The 18369-nt window shown below is 41.5% G+C and overlaps 1 protein-coding gene across 1 annotated transcript in view; it reads left to right on the top strand.

The window, feature by feature from the left end:
* Positions 1 to 3439, top strand: part of DCDC1 (doublecortin domain containing 1) — a 336080-nt gene extending 332641 nt beyond the window's left edge. The window contains exon 37 of the mRNA XM_056851932.1: positions 3368 to 3439. Within this exon, the coding sequence (XP_056707910.1) occupies positions 3368 to 3439 (72 nt within the window). The remainder of the gene's footprint in view (positions 1 to 3367) is intronic.
* Positions 3440 to 18369: the final 14930 nt, after the last annotated feature.

The following is an 18369-nucleotide window of genomic DNA, read 5'->3' as shown; positions in this document are numbered from 1 at the left end:
CCCGGTGTTGGGCATACTGAATGCTTGGTATCCTTTTGACTGCTTCTAATGATCCCACCCAGATATTTGTATTATCCCCCTCGGTTTTTCCTCTCACCTTGTAGAGGCGCCTTGCTACTTCATCAAACATCCTGTATAGCAGTTGTGTGAGTCATTGCCCAGGTTGATGGTGTACCTTTAAACCAGATGTAGAACCTAAGCCAACAGCTACTTGAAACAAGAATTGAGAGACATTGCCAGACAGATTTGTCCCCTTGCACTCAGACTGTTTTGGTGTGGATTTGGGCTCAAATTGAAAAATGGGCTACATTCACACTGGCACATGACTACGGGGCATTTGTATTCTGACCACATATGGTAACAATTCCCCCCCCTCTTTTTTACACACCTCAAAAATGCAGGGTGAATACTGCTAACCAAAATCAGAACAGGAAAAGGTGGTTTAGAAAAAACATCACAGCATAAAAATAATATGAATTAGGAATTTTACAACACAGATGGCCATCTAGCCTCTGCTTAAAAACCTCCAGGGAAGGAGAGCTTACCACCTCCCTAGGAAGCCTGTTCCACTGAAGAACTGCTCTAACTGTTAGAAAATTCTTCCTAATGTCTAGATGGAAACTCATTTGACTTAATTTCAACCCATTGGTTCTGGTCCGACCTTCTGGGGCAACAGAAAACAACTCGGCACCATCCTCTATATGACAGCCCTTCAAATATTTGAAGATGGTTATCATATCCCCTCTCAGTCTTCTCCGCTTCAGGCTAAACATACCCAGGGTGTGAGTTAGGGTTGCCAGGTGACTTGGAATGGCAGGAAATTACCTGCTAATCCATCAGGCAGCTCACAGCAAGGATCGTGTGTGCGGCTGCGAGCAACGCGATCCTGTCACTTCTGGTTTACTTCCAGAAGCGCCGCAGCTCGACAGGACAATTTACCACTCAAATGGGGGGTTGAGTGGTAAATTGTCCTGTTGCACTGCAACGCTTCCGGAAGTAAACCGGAAGTGACGGGATTGAATCGTTCGTGGCCGTGTGTGTGTGATCCCCGCCCCAAAAATCTCCTGCCGGAGGAAGGGGATAGCTGGCAGACCTAGTGTGAGTTGAGTGAGCATTAAATCTGGACTGATGGTCTGATTGCTATACCTCATGTTCATTTCATAGCTTCACATTTCAATCCCCTTTCAGTTGTTTTGTATTGACTATTTCAGTGTGTGATGAAGCAGTCAGGTTCACTGCATGCCTGTGTTTTTTCACTGATCTGTGGAGCCATCAAGGGAAGAACAGTATGATTGGACAGGAGTCCACAGCTCCAGATATTTAGTAACATCACCTGTCATCAGAAGAGGGTGCCCCTTGGTTCTGCATGGATCACGGGGTCCAAATTAATTTTCCGCTAATGGGTGGCACTTCGGCTAGTCGAGCAGGATTTCCTTGCCTTTTCCCCTCCTGCTGCAGCCCACTGATCTCCCTGAAACGCTGCCCCAGTGGACCCTCAGGAATGGCACAAGAGGCAAATCGGTGCTGTGTGGCAGGAAGGGGGAACTAGCAAAAATTGCCCCTTCCCTTCTGTTAGCTGAGACTGCATCCAACCCATTGCTCTGTATTGACCTCTTCCAATGAAGAAACATACCTAGATTAGTAACTCTTGAAGAAACTTGGTGGGATTCCTGTCAGGGTGGGTAATTTTCTCTTTCACGCACTTAGAGTACTCTGTTTCGGGCTTAACAGTGAAGTGTACCTCCAATCTTAGTTCAGGGGGAGGGAAGTATTTCTGCTTTCAGGAGTTTGGGGACACTGTTCTAGGCATTGGCATGCACCAAACATTGCTAGAGTATGTTTAGGAGCAGTGGCCTCCATGTCTACTGTGTCTTTGATAAATCCTTACCACTGACCCTTGGGTTTATCTGATGGTGGAATAGTACATGGGCTTAATTCACATTGAACATCACCCTGAACTGAAGTGTAAACATAATCCCATGCATTTGAGGTACATCCAGGATCTTGTGGCTTCTACCTCAGAAGTAATTTCAAATATATATCTGAATAATCCCATCATACTCATGCATCAGGGTTTCCAAACCACCTGTAGCAGCATAGTGTAAAAAAATTCCTTGTCTGTCATCTGGATGAGTTTTCAGTTCTCTTGTGCGTGTGTTTCTGCTTCCTAAACTGTGGATTAAAGAAAACTGTCTCACAATTTTTGTGTATCTCGGTAAGTGCACAGGGGTTTGGTTAACTTACAATATCCCTCTCACGTAAATGATGAAACTGATAACATTCTCATCTACCACTTGCTTAACTCCTGCTTTTATAGTAATGCATAAATAACAAACAAACCTAGAAGCCCTAATATAAGCCTTCAGTTGCCAAGAAGGTCAGCTTGCAGACTGTTCCCAGCTGTATATGTAGCCCCTAACCTGAACATACCAAAGTGTAGCTCCAATTTTACAATAAGTGTGTAAAAACAGCAAACCACTTTTATTCTTCTGTACATTTTTATTTCCTACAGCTTAGAGGCACTATTCCATGTCAAAAAGGGAAAATTTGAAATATTAAAGGCAGACAGTGAAATCCATCACGAGAACACGAGAGCTCCAAAATGAAGCTTTTTGCTAGTCAGCAAAAGGTTTTGAGAAAAGTGCTTGTGGAATCATCACTAGAAATAGCTCAATTTTCATTTAATATTATCAAATGTAGACACGGTTATACCATGGATTTTTTTCCTAAATAAAGGGAGACTCTCCTCCAAGTCTGTTTCAGTTGCATTTACATCCTTTTTATTCAGCCAGAGCAGTCAGTGTTCACGATTATGCCTGCTTTTTGTGTGTGTTTTAAAAATAGTGCAGCATAGCTCTTCTCAGTATGTTATACCATATCATTAAAGACTACTAAAACTTTTTTTTTTCTTTTTGCTGTTCCTGTCTCTTTTTATACGTCTGCCTTTTCTTGGTAACGGTAAAGACTGATATTAATGGAAAACCCATTAAAAAAAAACTATTATCCTACAAAGAAAAAGTGAATGCACTCAAGTGTAAAAAAGAAGACTTATTGATCAATTTCTAGCCAAACCTGGCTTGTCTGACACTTTGCAACAGTGGGATGTGTTTTTATTGCATGGCCAGGTAGTTCAGATTTCCGGTCATTTTTGTAAAGGCCCTTTTTATAACGCGGATAAAATTTTATTACAGAGCTATGAAAAGAAAATTAGCTTGCATAACTCACATCGGAATTTGAAGAAATGGCTTCTATAATTTTGTAAAACATTATCAAACTTAATGCACCTGTTCTGACAAATTAGTGTTTGCCTTTCTCTCCCCCCCCCCAATTAACAAAAAGATTTATTGATTTTTTTCCTTTTTCCCAGAAAGAAGAAAATTTTTTGGCCATCAGTGAATATTTCCAGAAAAATGAAAAGCCACCTTCTGTTTTAAATTAATTGCTATGATGTAAGTTGAATAGATATTGCAGACATTTTATCTGCACATCCACACTAGTGAAAGTAAAATTTTCTCCAAGAGTATTGCATGGGGTTGACTTTCTTTTAACCACTCTACAATGTATTGATTGGAGAGTTCAGTTTCTGGATCCTGCTTTTGAGTATATTGGAAATTCTAGCTAAGAGTGAAGCATTACTATGCCGAAGAAAAGAATAAGTGTTGGAGATTGCCTTCTCAGTGTTGGTTTGCAAGCCACATGAACTAGACGTACAATTAAATTACAACATCAAGGGAAGAGATACATAATACAAAATGATTTTCAGTGTCTCTTAAATGGTATGTTATAGTTTAAATTAGAAATCAGAAACACTGATATGTATTTTGAGTTACATTTCTGTTTGAATCTTGGCAAATAAATAAACATCCTGATTACAGTTTTGTCATAACTTACAAAATATTAAAGTGTTGTTAGAGATGTTCCTGGTCTTTGCGCTTTTATAATAAAATATGCTTACCAAAGTTATATACATTCAATGATCCAAGTGTATGGTGATGTCCTTATGGATTTCTTGTGCACAAAGAGGGTCACGTTAAATTCAGGTAATAGAAACTGTGCAAGCCAAGTAATTTGTTTTCTCTGAAATTAATGGAGGAAGGAAGAGGTCCCCCTGTACATCTGAGTTAATGTTCCTGAACTAGAAAGTTACCAAAAATACTTGTGGCTAGAGGTGTGGGGGGAAAACAGTAAAATTCAGATTCGAGTCTAATGGACCTGAATTTTTTCAGGAAACCTGAATATTTCCGAACCACCATATTGGGAATATTCTGATAAATATTCTATTTGCCTCTTTTCGTTCCACATTTATTATCTTGTTTTTTAATTGTTTGAGAACTCAGATTTAAGAAGTATAGATTTTAGTTTGATGGACTAAAAAACAGGGAATCAATAAAATATATATATTTTTATTTACAAAAGTTACATCCAGCTTTTCTGCCCTCACTAGGGCCACCAAGGCGGCTAACAAAACAAAACATACACATTGAAATCACATTTTAACCCCCCCAAACAACATACACACATCATTGAAATAATTTAAAATAAAGCTAAAATACATACAAAGATTTTAAAAAATTGGTCAGGAATGGGGTATTACTGAGGAAACACCAAATGAAACAGAAAAGTCTTCACCCACTGGTGGCAGACGGCAACGGAGAGGACAGATGAATCTCCCTGGGTAAAGAGGTCCAGAGTTTTGTTGCCATTACTGAGAAGGCCATCTCCCGGGTTGCTCTCCCTAGTTTTAGAAAACAGACCACTCAAAGCAGGTCTTCCAAAGATGACCATAGTGGTTGGACAGGTTTATAAGTGAATAGGTGGTTAAAACAGATTAAAAGACAATACACTAAGACTGGAGAATATAATAAGCTAACAAATCACAAAAATCGGGGAATAAACAGTCAACAAGCAATTAAACAGTTACCAGTATAAGATGTTGTCCTGTTATCCTGTCAATTAAGGAGCCCCGTGGCGCAGAGTGGTAAACTGCAGTATTGCAGTCCAAGGCTTTGTTCACGACCTGAGTTCGATCTCAACGGAAGTTGGTTTCAGGTAGCCGGCTCAAGGTTGACTCAGCCTTCCATCCTTCCGAGGTCGGTAAAATGAGTACCCAGCTTGCTGGGGGTAAAGGGAAGATGACTGGGGAAGGCACTGGCAAACCACCCCGTAAACAAAGTCTGCCTAGAAAATGTCAGGATGTGACATCACCCCATGGGTCAAGAATGACCCAGTGCTTGCACAGGGGACCTTTACCTTACCTTATAGTGTAAGATGTCCCATTAACCTAGATGTATCCACTGATATACAGTCCAAAAAACTCCACCAATCTCTCTCTGTTGTCCTGTTAATTAAGGGTTTAATTACATTATGGTGAAGTCTATATTGTAAGAGATGTTCTTGACTGGGATGGAATATAAACTGGCTGTCTTCCAAATGCCTCTTGTTCATTTTGACCTGGCTATGTGGAGATCTAAATGACGCCTTCATCCTGTTCATAGATCATTCTCGCGAGAGGGTGATTCAGTGTGGTACAGTAATTAGTGCTAGACTAAGATGACAGTCCTGGGTTCAGACCCCCACTCAGCCATGAAGCTGGTTGAGTGACCTTGGACCAATCTCTCTAGCAGCCCAACCTACCTCACACAGTTGATGTGAGGGTAGCATGGTGAAAGGTAGAACGCTGAGCTCTTTGGAGGAAGGGTGAGCTAAAAGTATAACAGGAAAAAAGATACCTATGGGGATATTGGGGTAAGTCACACAACAAAGATTTGATCCATATGGCTATTATTATTTTTTAAAATGTTTTTATTTGCTTTTTAGGATATGGGGTACAGAAAAGAAAAAGGGAAAAGGAAAGAAAAGGGGATCCACCCTACTCATACCTCCAGAGGGAGAATTAATGCTATTTACATTTTGTTTACATTCTTAACTTGTACTAGTATACTCTTGCTACAAGACTGTGTGCTAATCCTTATTTTATACTTAAATGCTTGATTTCCTATTAATTACCTTCAATATGTTACTTAACATATCAATGTTACTCAGAGAAAGAGGGATAGTCAATTGAAACAGTAAAATCAAATCCATTTTCCAACTTACGCTTATCTTATATCTATTTTGTTAAATAATACTTATATTTAATTTCCGATATACTCTGTCTTGTTTTTCCCTCTTAGTTCTGTCTCTCTTAATACTGATACTATCATTGGCAAAAGAAATTCTGGGGGATTTTTCTCAGTAAACCCTGTTTCTTAGATACTCCTATTTAAAATTTTGGGTCATGAATCTATAATATGGTTCCCAGCTGTTTTGGTGCTGTTCAGCTGTCTTATTGTTGATATAATCAGTCAGTTTGGCCATTGTTGCATAGTCGGCCAGTTTTTCCAACCAGGTTTGCAGATCTGGTACTGCGTCCGTTTTCCACATGGAGGTTAGCAATATTCTATGGCTATTACTTGACCAATGCATCAAGGACATTTGTGTCACAATGGGGATAATTAGATAACTTTTAAATTCTGGGCAATTTGATTAAACATGTAAAAGCCACGCTCAAAACCAAGGGTCCCAACACGTTTTCTTTTGGAATATGGTAGATGCATGAGGGGTATACTCCCATGAGTATAAAACTGTTTGCACTCATGTATGATTGGACCTGTAAATTTACACAGCAAAATTCAGGCCTTTCCGACCTATTTTAGCTAATTCTGGAGAGGTTGAAGACTGGTATCAGGCCCAGGGGCCTCTGGCCAATACCAATAACATGTGTAAACAACTATTTTACAATTTATATAAACCTGTGGGTAGAGGGTAATACTAAGGGTTTCAGTGATAAATTGTGAAGAGCTGTGCTGGTCTATGACTGTTTTAATAAAGATTGATTGATCGAATACCAATAATATTGGCAACTTATACCAAGGCCTAGGAACACATAGCCTCTGCATAAGAAAAGTGTGCACATTGAAAAGCTATAGCAAAATCATTTGAAGAAAATTATCTTGTGGCTACCTGTACACACTAGACAAATCAAAGCTTTTAACCATAATCACATCTTTTCTTAAACATCAAATTGTTTTTTTTAAAAAAATCATCTAGGATTTCACCTGTTCCTTTTCACTTTTGAGCTCATTCAGGTAAAAAACAAAACAAAAAAAACCAGAACATCTCTGTGTGGTTGGAATGTTCTCAAAGCATTCTTGTTGATCTGAAAAAAAATTAATCATCATTGTTCTGAACACAAAAGTGCTTTGGCTGGAGTTGCAAGCTTCCCTGTTTGTGCTATCGAGTGTAATTTAAGCAGAAATAAATCGTTAAACTAGAAAATGTCATGTTTTCATTAAAGTGGCATTTAATCTCATTAGTTTAGATTACGATGAAAGTGTAGGGGATGTATTAGTACAATCACTCAAGTGGGAACAAATAATAAGTATTTGCACATTTGTTTTGATTCCCTACCATTCTGGATTTCATTATGTGAAGAGAGACATACATTTTTTTTCTACACAGGAACATTCCTACATTGTAGACCCAAAGGAACAGATTCTTGCCTTCTTCGTATCTGTGATGTGACAATATGACCAGTTATTGAAAACATTTCAGGTGTCTGTTTATTTTTTTAAAAAATACCCCACCTTTTCTCTTGGCTCAAAGTGGCTTGCAGTAATAATGAAAACATTACAAGTTCAAACAAAAACAAAACAACAACCCCCAAATATCTCCTAAACAAAAAATGGCCTGCTATTCATAGCCCATCAAAAGCCCCAGCAAACAAACAAACCTAGAAGTGCCGCCTAAAGATCTCTAGTGAGGAGACAACACTCACCCCTTCAGGGAGCCGATTCCACAGAGAGGGAACCACGATAGAAAACACCTGAGCTCTGGTCAATGCCAGTGTGACTGTGATGTCACCCCATGACTAAGACAGTTATCAGTATATGAGTGTGTATGTGTTAAGTGCCATCAAGTCGCTTCTGACTTATGGCAACACTATGAATTAATGTTCTCCAAAATGTCCTATCGTTAACAGCCTCTTTTCCTGCTGCCTTCAACTTTTCCTAGCCTTATTGTCTTTTCCAGTGACTCTTCTCATAATGTGGTCAAAGTACGATTGCCTACGTTTAGTCATTTTAGCTTCTAGTGAGAGTTCAGGCTTGATTTGATCTAGAACCCATTTATTTGTCTTTTTGGCGGTATGTATCCGTAAAGCTCTCCTCCAACACCACATTTCAAACAAATCAACTTTGTTCCTGTCAGCTTTCTTCAGATCCTGCAGATTTTTTTTTAGTACAAGCAGCAGGCTGCTGAGGGAAGGGAGGGGCAGGAATAGGTCTCCTTCACCACTTCCACGAGTTTCTCCATGAGAGCATGCCTAAGGTCCAACTAGTCACACAAATGGTTCTGATGGACATGTCATTCCAGAGGGGTAGCTGTGTTCATTTGTAGCGGCAAAAATAAACAGGAGTCTTGCGGCAATGTAAAGACGAAGAAGTTTTTTTTTTTAATTCTAGCATAAGCTTTCATAAATTAGAGCCTCCTTCATCAGCACCTGACAAACTGGGCTCTAATCCCTGAAAATTTGTGCTAGAATAAAAACTCTTTAGTTCTGAAGATGCCACAAGACTCCCGTCAATTTTTCCTTGTCAGTAGGTCACCGAAACCCAGAGAAAGGTAGGAGCTAGTAATATTGCAATATTTCAATAAAAGTAATTGAAATGCAATATTGTTTCCTTGGCAACATACATTCAGTATTACAAAACTTTTTTTTTTCCTTTTGTGAACATTCAGACAAATTCTTAATTGAAGGCTGGAAATAGTTCCAAATACCTCAATACCCTACATGATCAAGTTGTTAATTCACAGTAACACCTGGTGTGTTGTGATCTCTTGACTCTGATAATGAGAGGTGCTCGTCCATGTTTGACTACAAATTAATGATGGGCTACATTATTTAACATCTTCCTTTCCTTTGAAGGTGCACCTGTTCCCCGTGTGCTGTTTCTCAGCATGGAAAAATAGCAGTGAGGTGTGATTCAAAGAAGAAAAAAAACACTTTCTTTGTGACCCTGAAACTCATAAAAGAGAATGGTGGAAATCAAGGCTGAAGAGGGCGAACCTATAGCTTTTTATAGAAGGTTTCTTGATAGTTGCCGATAACTAAACATTTAACATTTGTTTTTAAAAAGAATTGATCCACTGACCTTAGCCTGCCTGAAGGTACTGGCCTCAGAACTTCACAGTGACCCCCCCACCCCACCCCAAATCATGAGACTTTATACTGGTTGGAAGGATTGAAGCCTCTGTAAAAGAACATTGAGTTGTTTGAGGTGCCAGTCACACCATGAGGTGGTGTATTCTCTCATGTATATCCTAATCCTTAGGTTTAAAAAAACCCAGAAATTTCTATTTACAATTAATTCTACTCATGGTTTTGTAAGAATTTGTGCCAAAAATGTTGATATGATTTTCTTTAAATGTATTATATTACAGGGAGATCAAATTCCTATCCAGGGATTAAGAGGATCTATATCTGAAACCCAATTACAGTCACTGTCGAAATGTGAAATTAACATTTTATAATTTTTATTTCAGCATAGTTTTTTTGTGAATTAGAACTCACTTCTTCAGATGAAGACAGTGATCATCACTAGGCCAGCCTTTTATGTAGGGATCTAATCCTGGAACTCATTGGCAGGAATATTCATTTTATTTATGTACTTCGGTTATATCCTGCCTTTCTCCCCAGTGGGGACAGAACGCAGCTTTTTATAGAGATATATGTTATTTTTTGTTTACATAGCACATTCATACGTGTGGTGAAGTACAAGAAAAATCCCTGCTTGAAAGAGTTGACACCAAGATGATGGTGAAAGAAGGAGAAGGGGAGGGGAGGCAAACAGAGGCAGGGGAAGAATACAATGAAATCTCTGAACTTCTGTCGATAACATTGTGTCTGTCAACACACCCAGCTAGCTACCTCACCATTATTTACTGGCAAGAGATCTAATGCCCTGAAGTGTGAATGCAGAGCCACACAATCCAAATCTAAGAGAAAGATGAGAAACATTGAAATTGAAGGTTTCCGTTTCAGTATAAATTGGTTTCTGCATGTCAAACTATATGTCACATTAGGGATGCCAGGTCCCTCTTCGCCACCTGTGGGAGATTTTGGGGGCAGAGCCTGAGGAGGGCGGGGTTTGGGGAGGGAGGGACTTCAGTGCCCTAAAGTCCAATTGCCAAAGCTGCCATTTTCTCCAGGCGAACTGATTTCTATCGGCAGGAGATCAGTTTTAATAGCAGGAGATCTCCTGCTACTACCTGGAGGTTGAAATTCAAAATATGGCACAAGACAAATATTTCCAAAATAGGAAAATAACAATGCAATTCTTGCTATTAGAAGAATGTATTGAGAACAAATAAGATACAAATACACTTCTGAGGCAACAAATATGTGATAATGGGTCAAAATTGATCCCAAAATAAACACAAAATATAAGAATATACCAGCGCAAAGGCTCAGTTCATATCAAATACGTTGTAAACTGAGTTCATAGATATTGCATCACATGGCAACGGAAACATGTAGTGGTACAATGGAAATCCGGTATACCTAGAAAAGAGGCATCAAGATTTTGAAATGCAATTTTTTGTTGTATGGCAGTATAAGGGCAGATCTTTTTCCACTACTGATGTAGATCGGCTCATGTCCCAACAAGAGTCCCAATTTATATTTATGTTTAATTCCCTAATACCTAATGGGCTCAATACGTTCATGGACCTATCGAGTTATTTATAATAGTACTATGCAGCTTTAACTTTAATATACGTGGCACTTTAAAAGGCAGGGCACCACTTTTAGTGGTATTACAGTAATGAGCTTGCTTGCTCTGAGACCCTTCTTAATGACGTGGCTCGTTGAGTGATTCAGACGTCTTACTATTGCCGTCCAAAGACATTGGAAAGGTACACTCCTTTAAGCGTTGAATGGTATGTTGTTTTAATTATCTATTTATATATTTATTCTATTTATTAGCACTTTACAACGGATGGCACATTATAGATTCATGCATTTCCCTACAGAATTTTGCACAGAAAGACTGAAGACTTGAGAAAGTTTATACGAAATGGAATTATACTGGATTTCCATTGTACCACTACATGTTTCCGTTGCCATGTGATGCAATATCTATGAACTCAATTTACAACGTATTTGATATGAACTGAGCCTTTGCGCCGGTATATTCTTATATTTTGTGTTTACTTTGGGATCAATTTTGACCCATTGTCACATATTTGTTGCCCCAGAAGTGTATTTGTATCTTATTTGTTCTCAATAGATTCTTCTAATAGCAAGAATTGTATTGTTATTTTCCTATTTTGGAAATATTTGTCTTGTGCCATATTTTGAATTTCATACTCCTGTAAGCACTTGCAAGCCATTCATTTGATTATTACCTGGAGGTTGGCAACCCCATGTCACATAGAAGAATCTTTTGGATTTCCAGATTTTTTGGGCATTAAAAATCAGCCGAAATTTGGATTGGAATGACTATACTGGGCTGTTATATGTATGTAGGTTCAAATCCCCATTATTCCATGGAAAGTTGTTGAGTGACCATGGACCATTTACACTCTCTGAGGGAAACTTACCTCATATCGTTGTTGTTGTGAGGATGGAAGAATGAAGTAAGCCATTTTGGGTCTCCATTTTGGGAGAAAAGTGGGGTTTAAATATCCAAATGAATATATAAATATATTTTCCCCACACATGCATGCACTTTCTTATAGGTGTAAAGGTATAAGTGGGGTTGAGGTCTAAGGAAAAGGGACAATGGAGAAGAAGAAGAAGAGTTGGTTTTTATATGCCGGCTTTACCACTCAAGGAAGAATCAAACCGGCTTACAATCACCTTCTCTTCCCCTCCCCACAACAGGCACCCTGTGAGGCAGGCAGGGCTAAGTGAGTGTGACTAGCCCAAGGTCACCCAGCTGGATTCATGAGTAGGAACAGGGAAACAAATCCAGTTCACCAGATTAGCCTCCACCACCCATGTGAAGGAGTGGAGAATCAAACCCGGTTCTCCAGATCCGAGTCCACTGCTCCAAACCACCACCCTTAACCACTTCACCACGCTGGCTCTCATAGGAGGATAACGTCAACCCAGTGTCATAACTTTGATCCAAATCAGTCTTCCCACAGATGCTTTTTGATGTTAAAAAATGTCAGGATATCTGATTATAGATCACTCAAATGCTGTGATTCAGCTGTGGGAATACTTTAATGAGCAGAACTGCTGAAGTTGCCTGTTGCCCATCACCTCCCAGCCTCCACCCCCATCCATTGATTAAGCTTTTGTGTATCATAGAACACTGGCAAACATTTTAACTCTTCCAGGTGACTTTTCAGCAGTGGCAAATTTATAAACAGTTCAATTCCTGTGAGAGATTTGTCTAGGATCAGTTTCAACCAGCACCTAGAGATAGGAATTGTTATATAAGTGTGGGTGATGCACGAGGCCGGCAATGTTCCAACACAACCGTTTATTTACATGCTCAATTGATCTCAACTGTAACTGTAGAACGCTAGTGGGCACAACACCTGGGCTTATATGCACAACCCAACCACCCAGAGCCACCACCCCCAAGTCCGCAATTGGCCGGTAGAAGTCCATTGTCCAATGGGAGCCCAGGAGCGAACCAGGTCCGTGATTGGGCAGATTTCAACCACTGTCCCATAGGAGCACACAAGCGAGGAGCCTGGAGCAGACCTCAGACTCAACAGGAGCCTTAATACATAACAGGAAAGAGCAAGAGTCCAGTAGCACCTTAAAGACTAACAAAAATATTTTCTGGCAGGGTATGAGCTTTCATAACAGGAATAGCTAATAACTAGAAAGGAAATGGAATCAGGAGTGCCTAAAGGATACTGGAATTAAAACCTGAGAAAGAGGTAGGCAGAGGGAGGCAGAGAGTCAGATGAAAAAGAGACAAATTATATCAAGAAAGGAAGGTTCCAAGGGGAACTGGTGTGCGTTCTTAGATTTCTGTTTTATATGCAATAATGCAGCAATATGGAACTGAAATGATTTATGTAAATAAATGCCACCAATTACACCATTCCGATAAATCCACATAAGTAACAGTTTCATGTATTCTGCTACTATACATCAACCAAGAGTATACCCATATATTTTTGTTGAGGTCTCCTCCAGTTCAAATCTACGCTGGGGTTTGCACATTGCAGAGTCTGTGGAAGCTGACACAAACCTGTAAATGTTACTTATTAATGGCCTCTATTAATAGCAGGAAAAAAGCCTGTGTTAAATTGTTCAAATGGCTGCTGCATTTTAAAGATGAAATAAATTTAATTCCGGTTGCTGCACATAAATGAAATAGGTCACTACCTCCACTTCAGAAAGTCTTTCCTTTCATAGCAATTTGTTGAAGTCTGAGTCTATAAAAATTCTACACCCTTTCATTTGGGATTTTCATATTTTTTCTCCCAGTAAAAGTGAAAATAAACTGAGAGGTGTTTACATGGTGCTGAGCCTCAGCAAAATGTCTCTGCGCTGAAATGGAAGTGCCGTAGCTTCACCGCCACACAACATGCAAAATGACATTTATTTTCTCCGCAGTGCTGAGTGACCCACTTATTTCTGTCCCATACTCCTGCTGAGAGATTTAATATTGAATGGAGATGGGGATAAACAGAGCCACTCTCCAAAGGTTTCTCTCCTGTCTCTGAGGGCTCTGCCCTTTTGAAATGTGCCACAGCTGGGTGAGCTATTCAGGTGAGATTTGCCTGAAATGAGGGAAGGCATTTTGCCCCCTGACATAGGGGCATTCTACATTTCAGCCAAGGAAAGGTTTCATTAATGCTGTCTTCACAGCACAATCAACTGTTTTGGGGCATACTCAAAAGGGAGCCACCTCTCTACTCATCCCTAACTCCAGGCCATTAATCCAGCTCAGAGGTAGATTAACAGACCTCTTTTTTTCAGCCAGGAGAAAAGGGAAGCAGAAGTCCAACACTTCTGACTTGGAGCTATTCTATTACTACTAACACCTGAGATGTTTACAGTTCAAGGTTTCTAGGATTATGCTAAGTTTTCTCCTATCTGAGCAGGGAGTACAGGTTGATTCTTCAAATGAAGAATCTTTGCCACAAAGAATGGGTTGGTTTATTTATCTAGAACATTTTAATCATAACATTAGGAGCCCTGTGGTGCAGAGTGGTAAGCTGCAGTACTGCAGTCAAAAACTCTGTTCATGACCTGAGTTCGATCCTGATGGGAGTCAGTTTCAGGTAGCAGGCTCAAGGTTGACTCAGCCTTCCATCCTTCCGAGGTTGGTAAAATGAGAACCCAGCTAGCTGGGGGTAAAGTGTAGATGACTGGGGGAGGCACTGGCAAACCACCCCGTAAACATAGTCTGTCTAGTAAACGTCGGGATGTGACAACACCCCATGAGTCAGCAATGACCCGGTGCTTGCACAGGGGACTACCTTTACCTTTTTAAATCACATCTTGGCTCCAAAGAGAGCAAGACAACATGGACTGTTCTTCCCTTTGGCCTTATAACCTTACAACCCTGTGAAGTAGGTTAAGCTGAGAAAGACTGATCAGCCCAAGGTCACCCAGTGAGTTTCATGACAGGCAGGGATTGGAATCTGTGTTTGCCCAGTTCTAGTCCAGTACTCTAACCACACTACAGCACAGCCTTACTGTATGAGGATTAGGGCTGTCGATTCGGCTCCATCCGACATGAAAAACAGTTGAATTTTCCCTGATTCGGTGGTTTCTACTTCGGATAGAACCAAAGTCAAAAAAGGCGGGGAAATGATGAACCGAACTTGGTGAGTTCGGGTGGACACCGAATAAATTCGTACAAGTTCGGCGCCCCTGAAGCAGCATTCTCCCGCGGCCAATGGGTGGCCAAGCTGGGTCTTCTTCTAGCCAATCAGTTGTGGATGAGTGTGTGAGCCTGGCCGCTGCGCGGCCCAGGGAGAGAAAGAGAGAATGTCTGTTTGTGTGAGACAGAGATCCCCGTGGGGGTGGGGGTGTGCACATTCGCGCCTTTCCGCGGCTCCGGGGAGGCATGTTTGGAGGTAGAGGTCCCAAACTTTCAGTGTAGCTTGAGGGGACCCTTTGTGCAAGAACCCCCAAGTTTTGTAAAGATTAGGTGAGGGGGTCCAGAGTTATGGGGCCTGGAAGGGGTCCTCCCAATCTGCCCATTGGAATAAAGCCATTAAAAACACATTCGCGGCTTTCCATAGCTCTGGGGGGGGGGCATTTCTGGAGGTTGAGGTCCCAAACTTTCAGTGTAGCTTAAGGGGACCCTTCTTGAAAGAACCCCCAAGTTTTGTTAAGGTTGGGTCAGGGGCCCCCACATTATGGGGCCCGGAAGGTGTCCCCCCAATCTGCCCATTGGAACAAAGCTATTAAAAACACATTTGCGGCTTTCCGCGACTCCAGGGGGGGCATTTTTGGAGGTAGAGGTCCCAAACATTCAGGGTAGCTTGAGGGGACCCTTCTTGCAAGAACCCCCCAGTGTTGTGAAGGTTGGGTCAGGGCCCCCCGAGTTATGTGGTCCCCACCATCCACCCATTGGAATGATTGGGAGCAGGCAATCTTTAATGTGCATCTAGAGAGCGGCAAATCCAAGGCAAAACCTCCCATACATAAATGGCCAGAGTCTGTGTGTGTGAGTCTGCTAGAATCGTATTGGATTACTCCTGAGTCCTGACTCCCAGTCCCTGCTCCTGATGGAAGAGAAGACATCCACAGTATGACCCATTTTGGGGCTTTTCTCTATAACTTTTTTCCTGTGTGTGTGTATGTGCGGGGGGGGGGGAGATTCTGTGTGTGTGTGTGAGAGAGAGAGAGGGGGGGGAGCCAAAGGGGGTGGGTATACCTGTTCTGCTGGGGGGTGGGCATGATTGCCTCTGTGTGGGACTGTGCTTTCTGCTGTTTTCACCGGTTGCCAACTTCATCTGGAGTTAACTGTGGGTCAGTGAGTCTCTCTCTGGCTGGCTCCTATTGTTTCCAATAGGCTGTGTAGCCGCTTCTGTTGTTTCTAATGGGCTAGCCTGTCATTCGTTTTAGTACATCCCATGTCAGTGAGTCTCTCTCTGTCTGGCCCGTTCTTCTCCTTCATTAGGAATTTGTGTCTTCTGGTTCGGGGGGGGGGCTGTTCTGCTGGGGGGGGTTGTTTGCCTCTGTTGAGTGTGATTTGGTGGGGTTACCTGTCCTGGGGGGGGGCTTGATCTCTTTGTGAGTGTGATTGTTGCTGTGGACGATTTGAATTCAGCAGCGTGACATCTATCAATACTGAAGATACACAATATGCGCAGGTTGCACTTATGCTAGTAGCGTTATAAGATGCACTTTGGCTGTGTTGAAATGAAAAGATATGTACGCTACCCATGCTAGTTATGCTGTTTACTTACGCTTTGAGTGGGATGCACTTTCGGCATAGTTACATCGGCTCTTAGAAGCTACAGACTGTGTGTGTGTGGGGGAGCCAAAAAGGGGGTGACATGTCCTGGTGGTGGGGGGCCTTGATCTCCTCTTTGTGAGTGTGATTTTTGCTGTTTTCACTGGTTGCCACCTTCACCTGGAGGTCAGTGTGGGTCGGTGAGTCTCTCTCTGGCTGCCCCAGAAACAATGGGAGGTTTTGCCTTGGATTTGCCGGTCTCTAGATGCACATTAAGGATTGCCTGCTCCCAATCATTCCAATGGGTGGATGGGGGGACTGCATAACTTGGGGCCCCCTGACCCAATCTTTACAAAACTTGGGGGTTCTTGTAAGTAGGGTCCCTCCAAGCTACCCTGAAGGTTTGGGACCTCTATCTCCAAAAATGCTTTCCCTGGAGCTGCAGAAAGCTGCGAATGTGCTTTAAATGGCTTTATTCCAATTGGGGGGGACCCCATAACCCGGGGCCCTCTGACCCAATCTTCATAAAACTTGGGGGTTCTTGCAAGAAGGGTCCCCTCAAGCTACACTGAAGGTTTGGGACCTCTACCTCCAAACATGCCCCCCGGAGCCGCGGAAAGCCGTGAATGTGTTTTTAATTGCTTTTAATGGCCGAATTTATTTGCGAACTCCAAATTTCATGCCAAATTCCACGGATCCGAATCGGGGAGTTCGGACTTCAGCATTTCTAGAATAAAAACGGGCCGAATTTTGCCGGATCCGAATTTTACCGAATTTTTTTTCAACAGCCCTAATGAGGATACCAACTAGCTCTTCTTTGCAGAACACAATATCACCTTCACCCAGCACTACTTTATCACTTTCAGTCTGAAGAAGTGGTATCTGAAGATGTGAGCTATGGCTCGCGAAAGCTCATACTCTGCCAGAAATTTTGTTAGTTTTTAAGGTGCTACTGGACTCCTGCTCTTTTCTACTGCTATTGACAGACTAACACGGCTACCCATCATGATGAATCTGTAGAACATTCTACACAGGATACAGTCAAAGGGCCTTAAGAACAGGTCTGAAACAACTTCCCCACCCTCTCTTCACCTTTTCATATCCAGCCTGATGGAGCATTCAAACATTTCCATACTGGTTTTGTGATAGTTTGGTTGATTCTAATTATCTGGCTTTTTCTTTTCTGCTATAACTTAGTATGTCTGCCCGCAGCCTCTGCATCTCCTGGCTAATGTCAATTCTACAACCTTTGATATATAGATAGATTGCCTAGGTCCAAGCTAATCAATCATGATGAACATGGCTTGGATACCAGATGACCATAGATGGGAGGATTTCTGTTTGCACAACTGCCTTTTGACATTGTAGCCTCAAACGACCCCCCCCCCAATGCTGCTCCTGGGATATGGAGAACCCCAGGAATATTGGGGGGGGGGGAAACCAGTGAAAAATCATCTCCATTGCACATGTGAAAATTCTCAGTAGAATCTAATACTTTGTAACACATGCACAATATTCCAAACTTTCTTATATTTGCAGGTATTACTTAGCTACAGACCCCATTACTATGCTTCTTGGGACATTATGGGATATCTATACCCCATCCTATTATTTTCACACAACATTGCCTGTCTATCTGAACTGCTAGCCTGATGACAGCTTGGTATGACACCACCATGCTATGTACAGGCAGATAGGGAAAGCATTCTCCTGTTGGAGCTCTGTGTCTGTACAGGGGAACTCTAGGAGCTCTTGGCCATGATTTGTGATCCTCCAGCATCTTTCTCTGGAGTTACAAAAACTTAAGTAAAACATCCCCATAGAGAAGAACGTAAATAAGGTGAATGAAAGGGGAGCCAGTTCAACAATGTAAAGAAAAACATGTTCTGTTTTTAAAATATGAAGCTCAGTACTGTAGTGTAGATGAGAGTCTTAAAGTTCTATA

The sequence above is a fragment of the Euleptes europaea genome, chromosome 6 (assembly GCF_029931775.1).
Source record: "Euleptes europaea isolate rEulEur1 chromosome 6, rEulEur1.hap1, whole genome shotgun sequence".
NCBI classification, from domain to species: Eukaryota; Metazoa; Chordata; class Lepidosauria; order Squamata; family Sphaerodactylidae; genus Euleptes; species Euleptes europaea.
The sequence above is the reverse complement of the archived record's forward strand: the minus strand, read 5'-3'. Positions and strand labels throughout refer to the sequence as shown.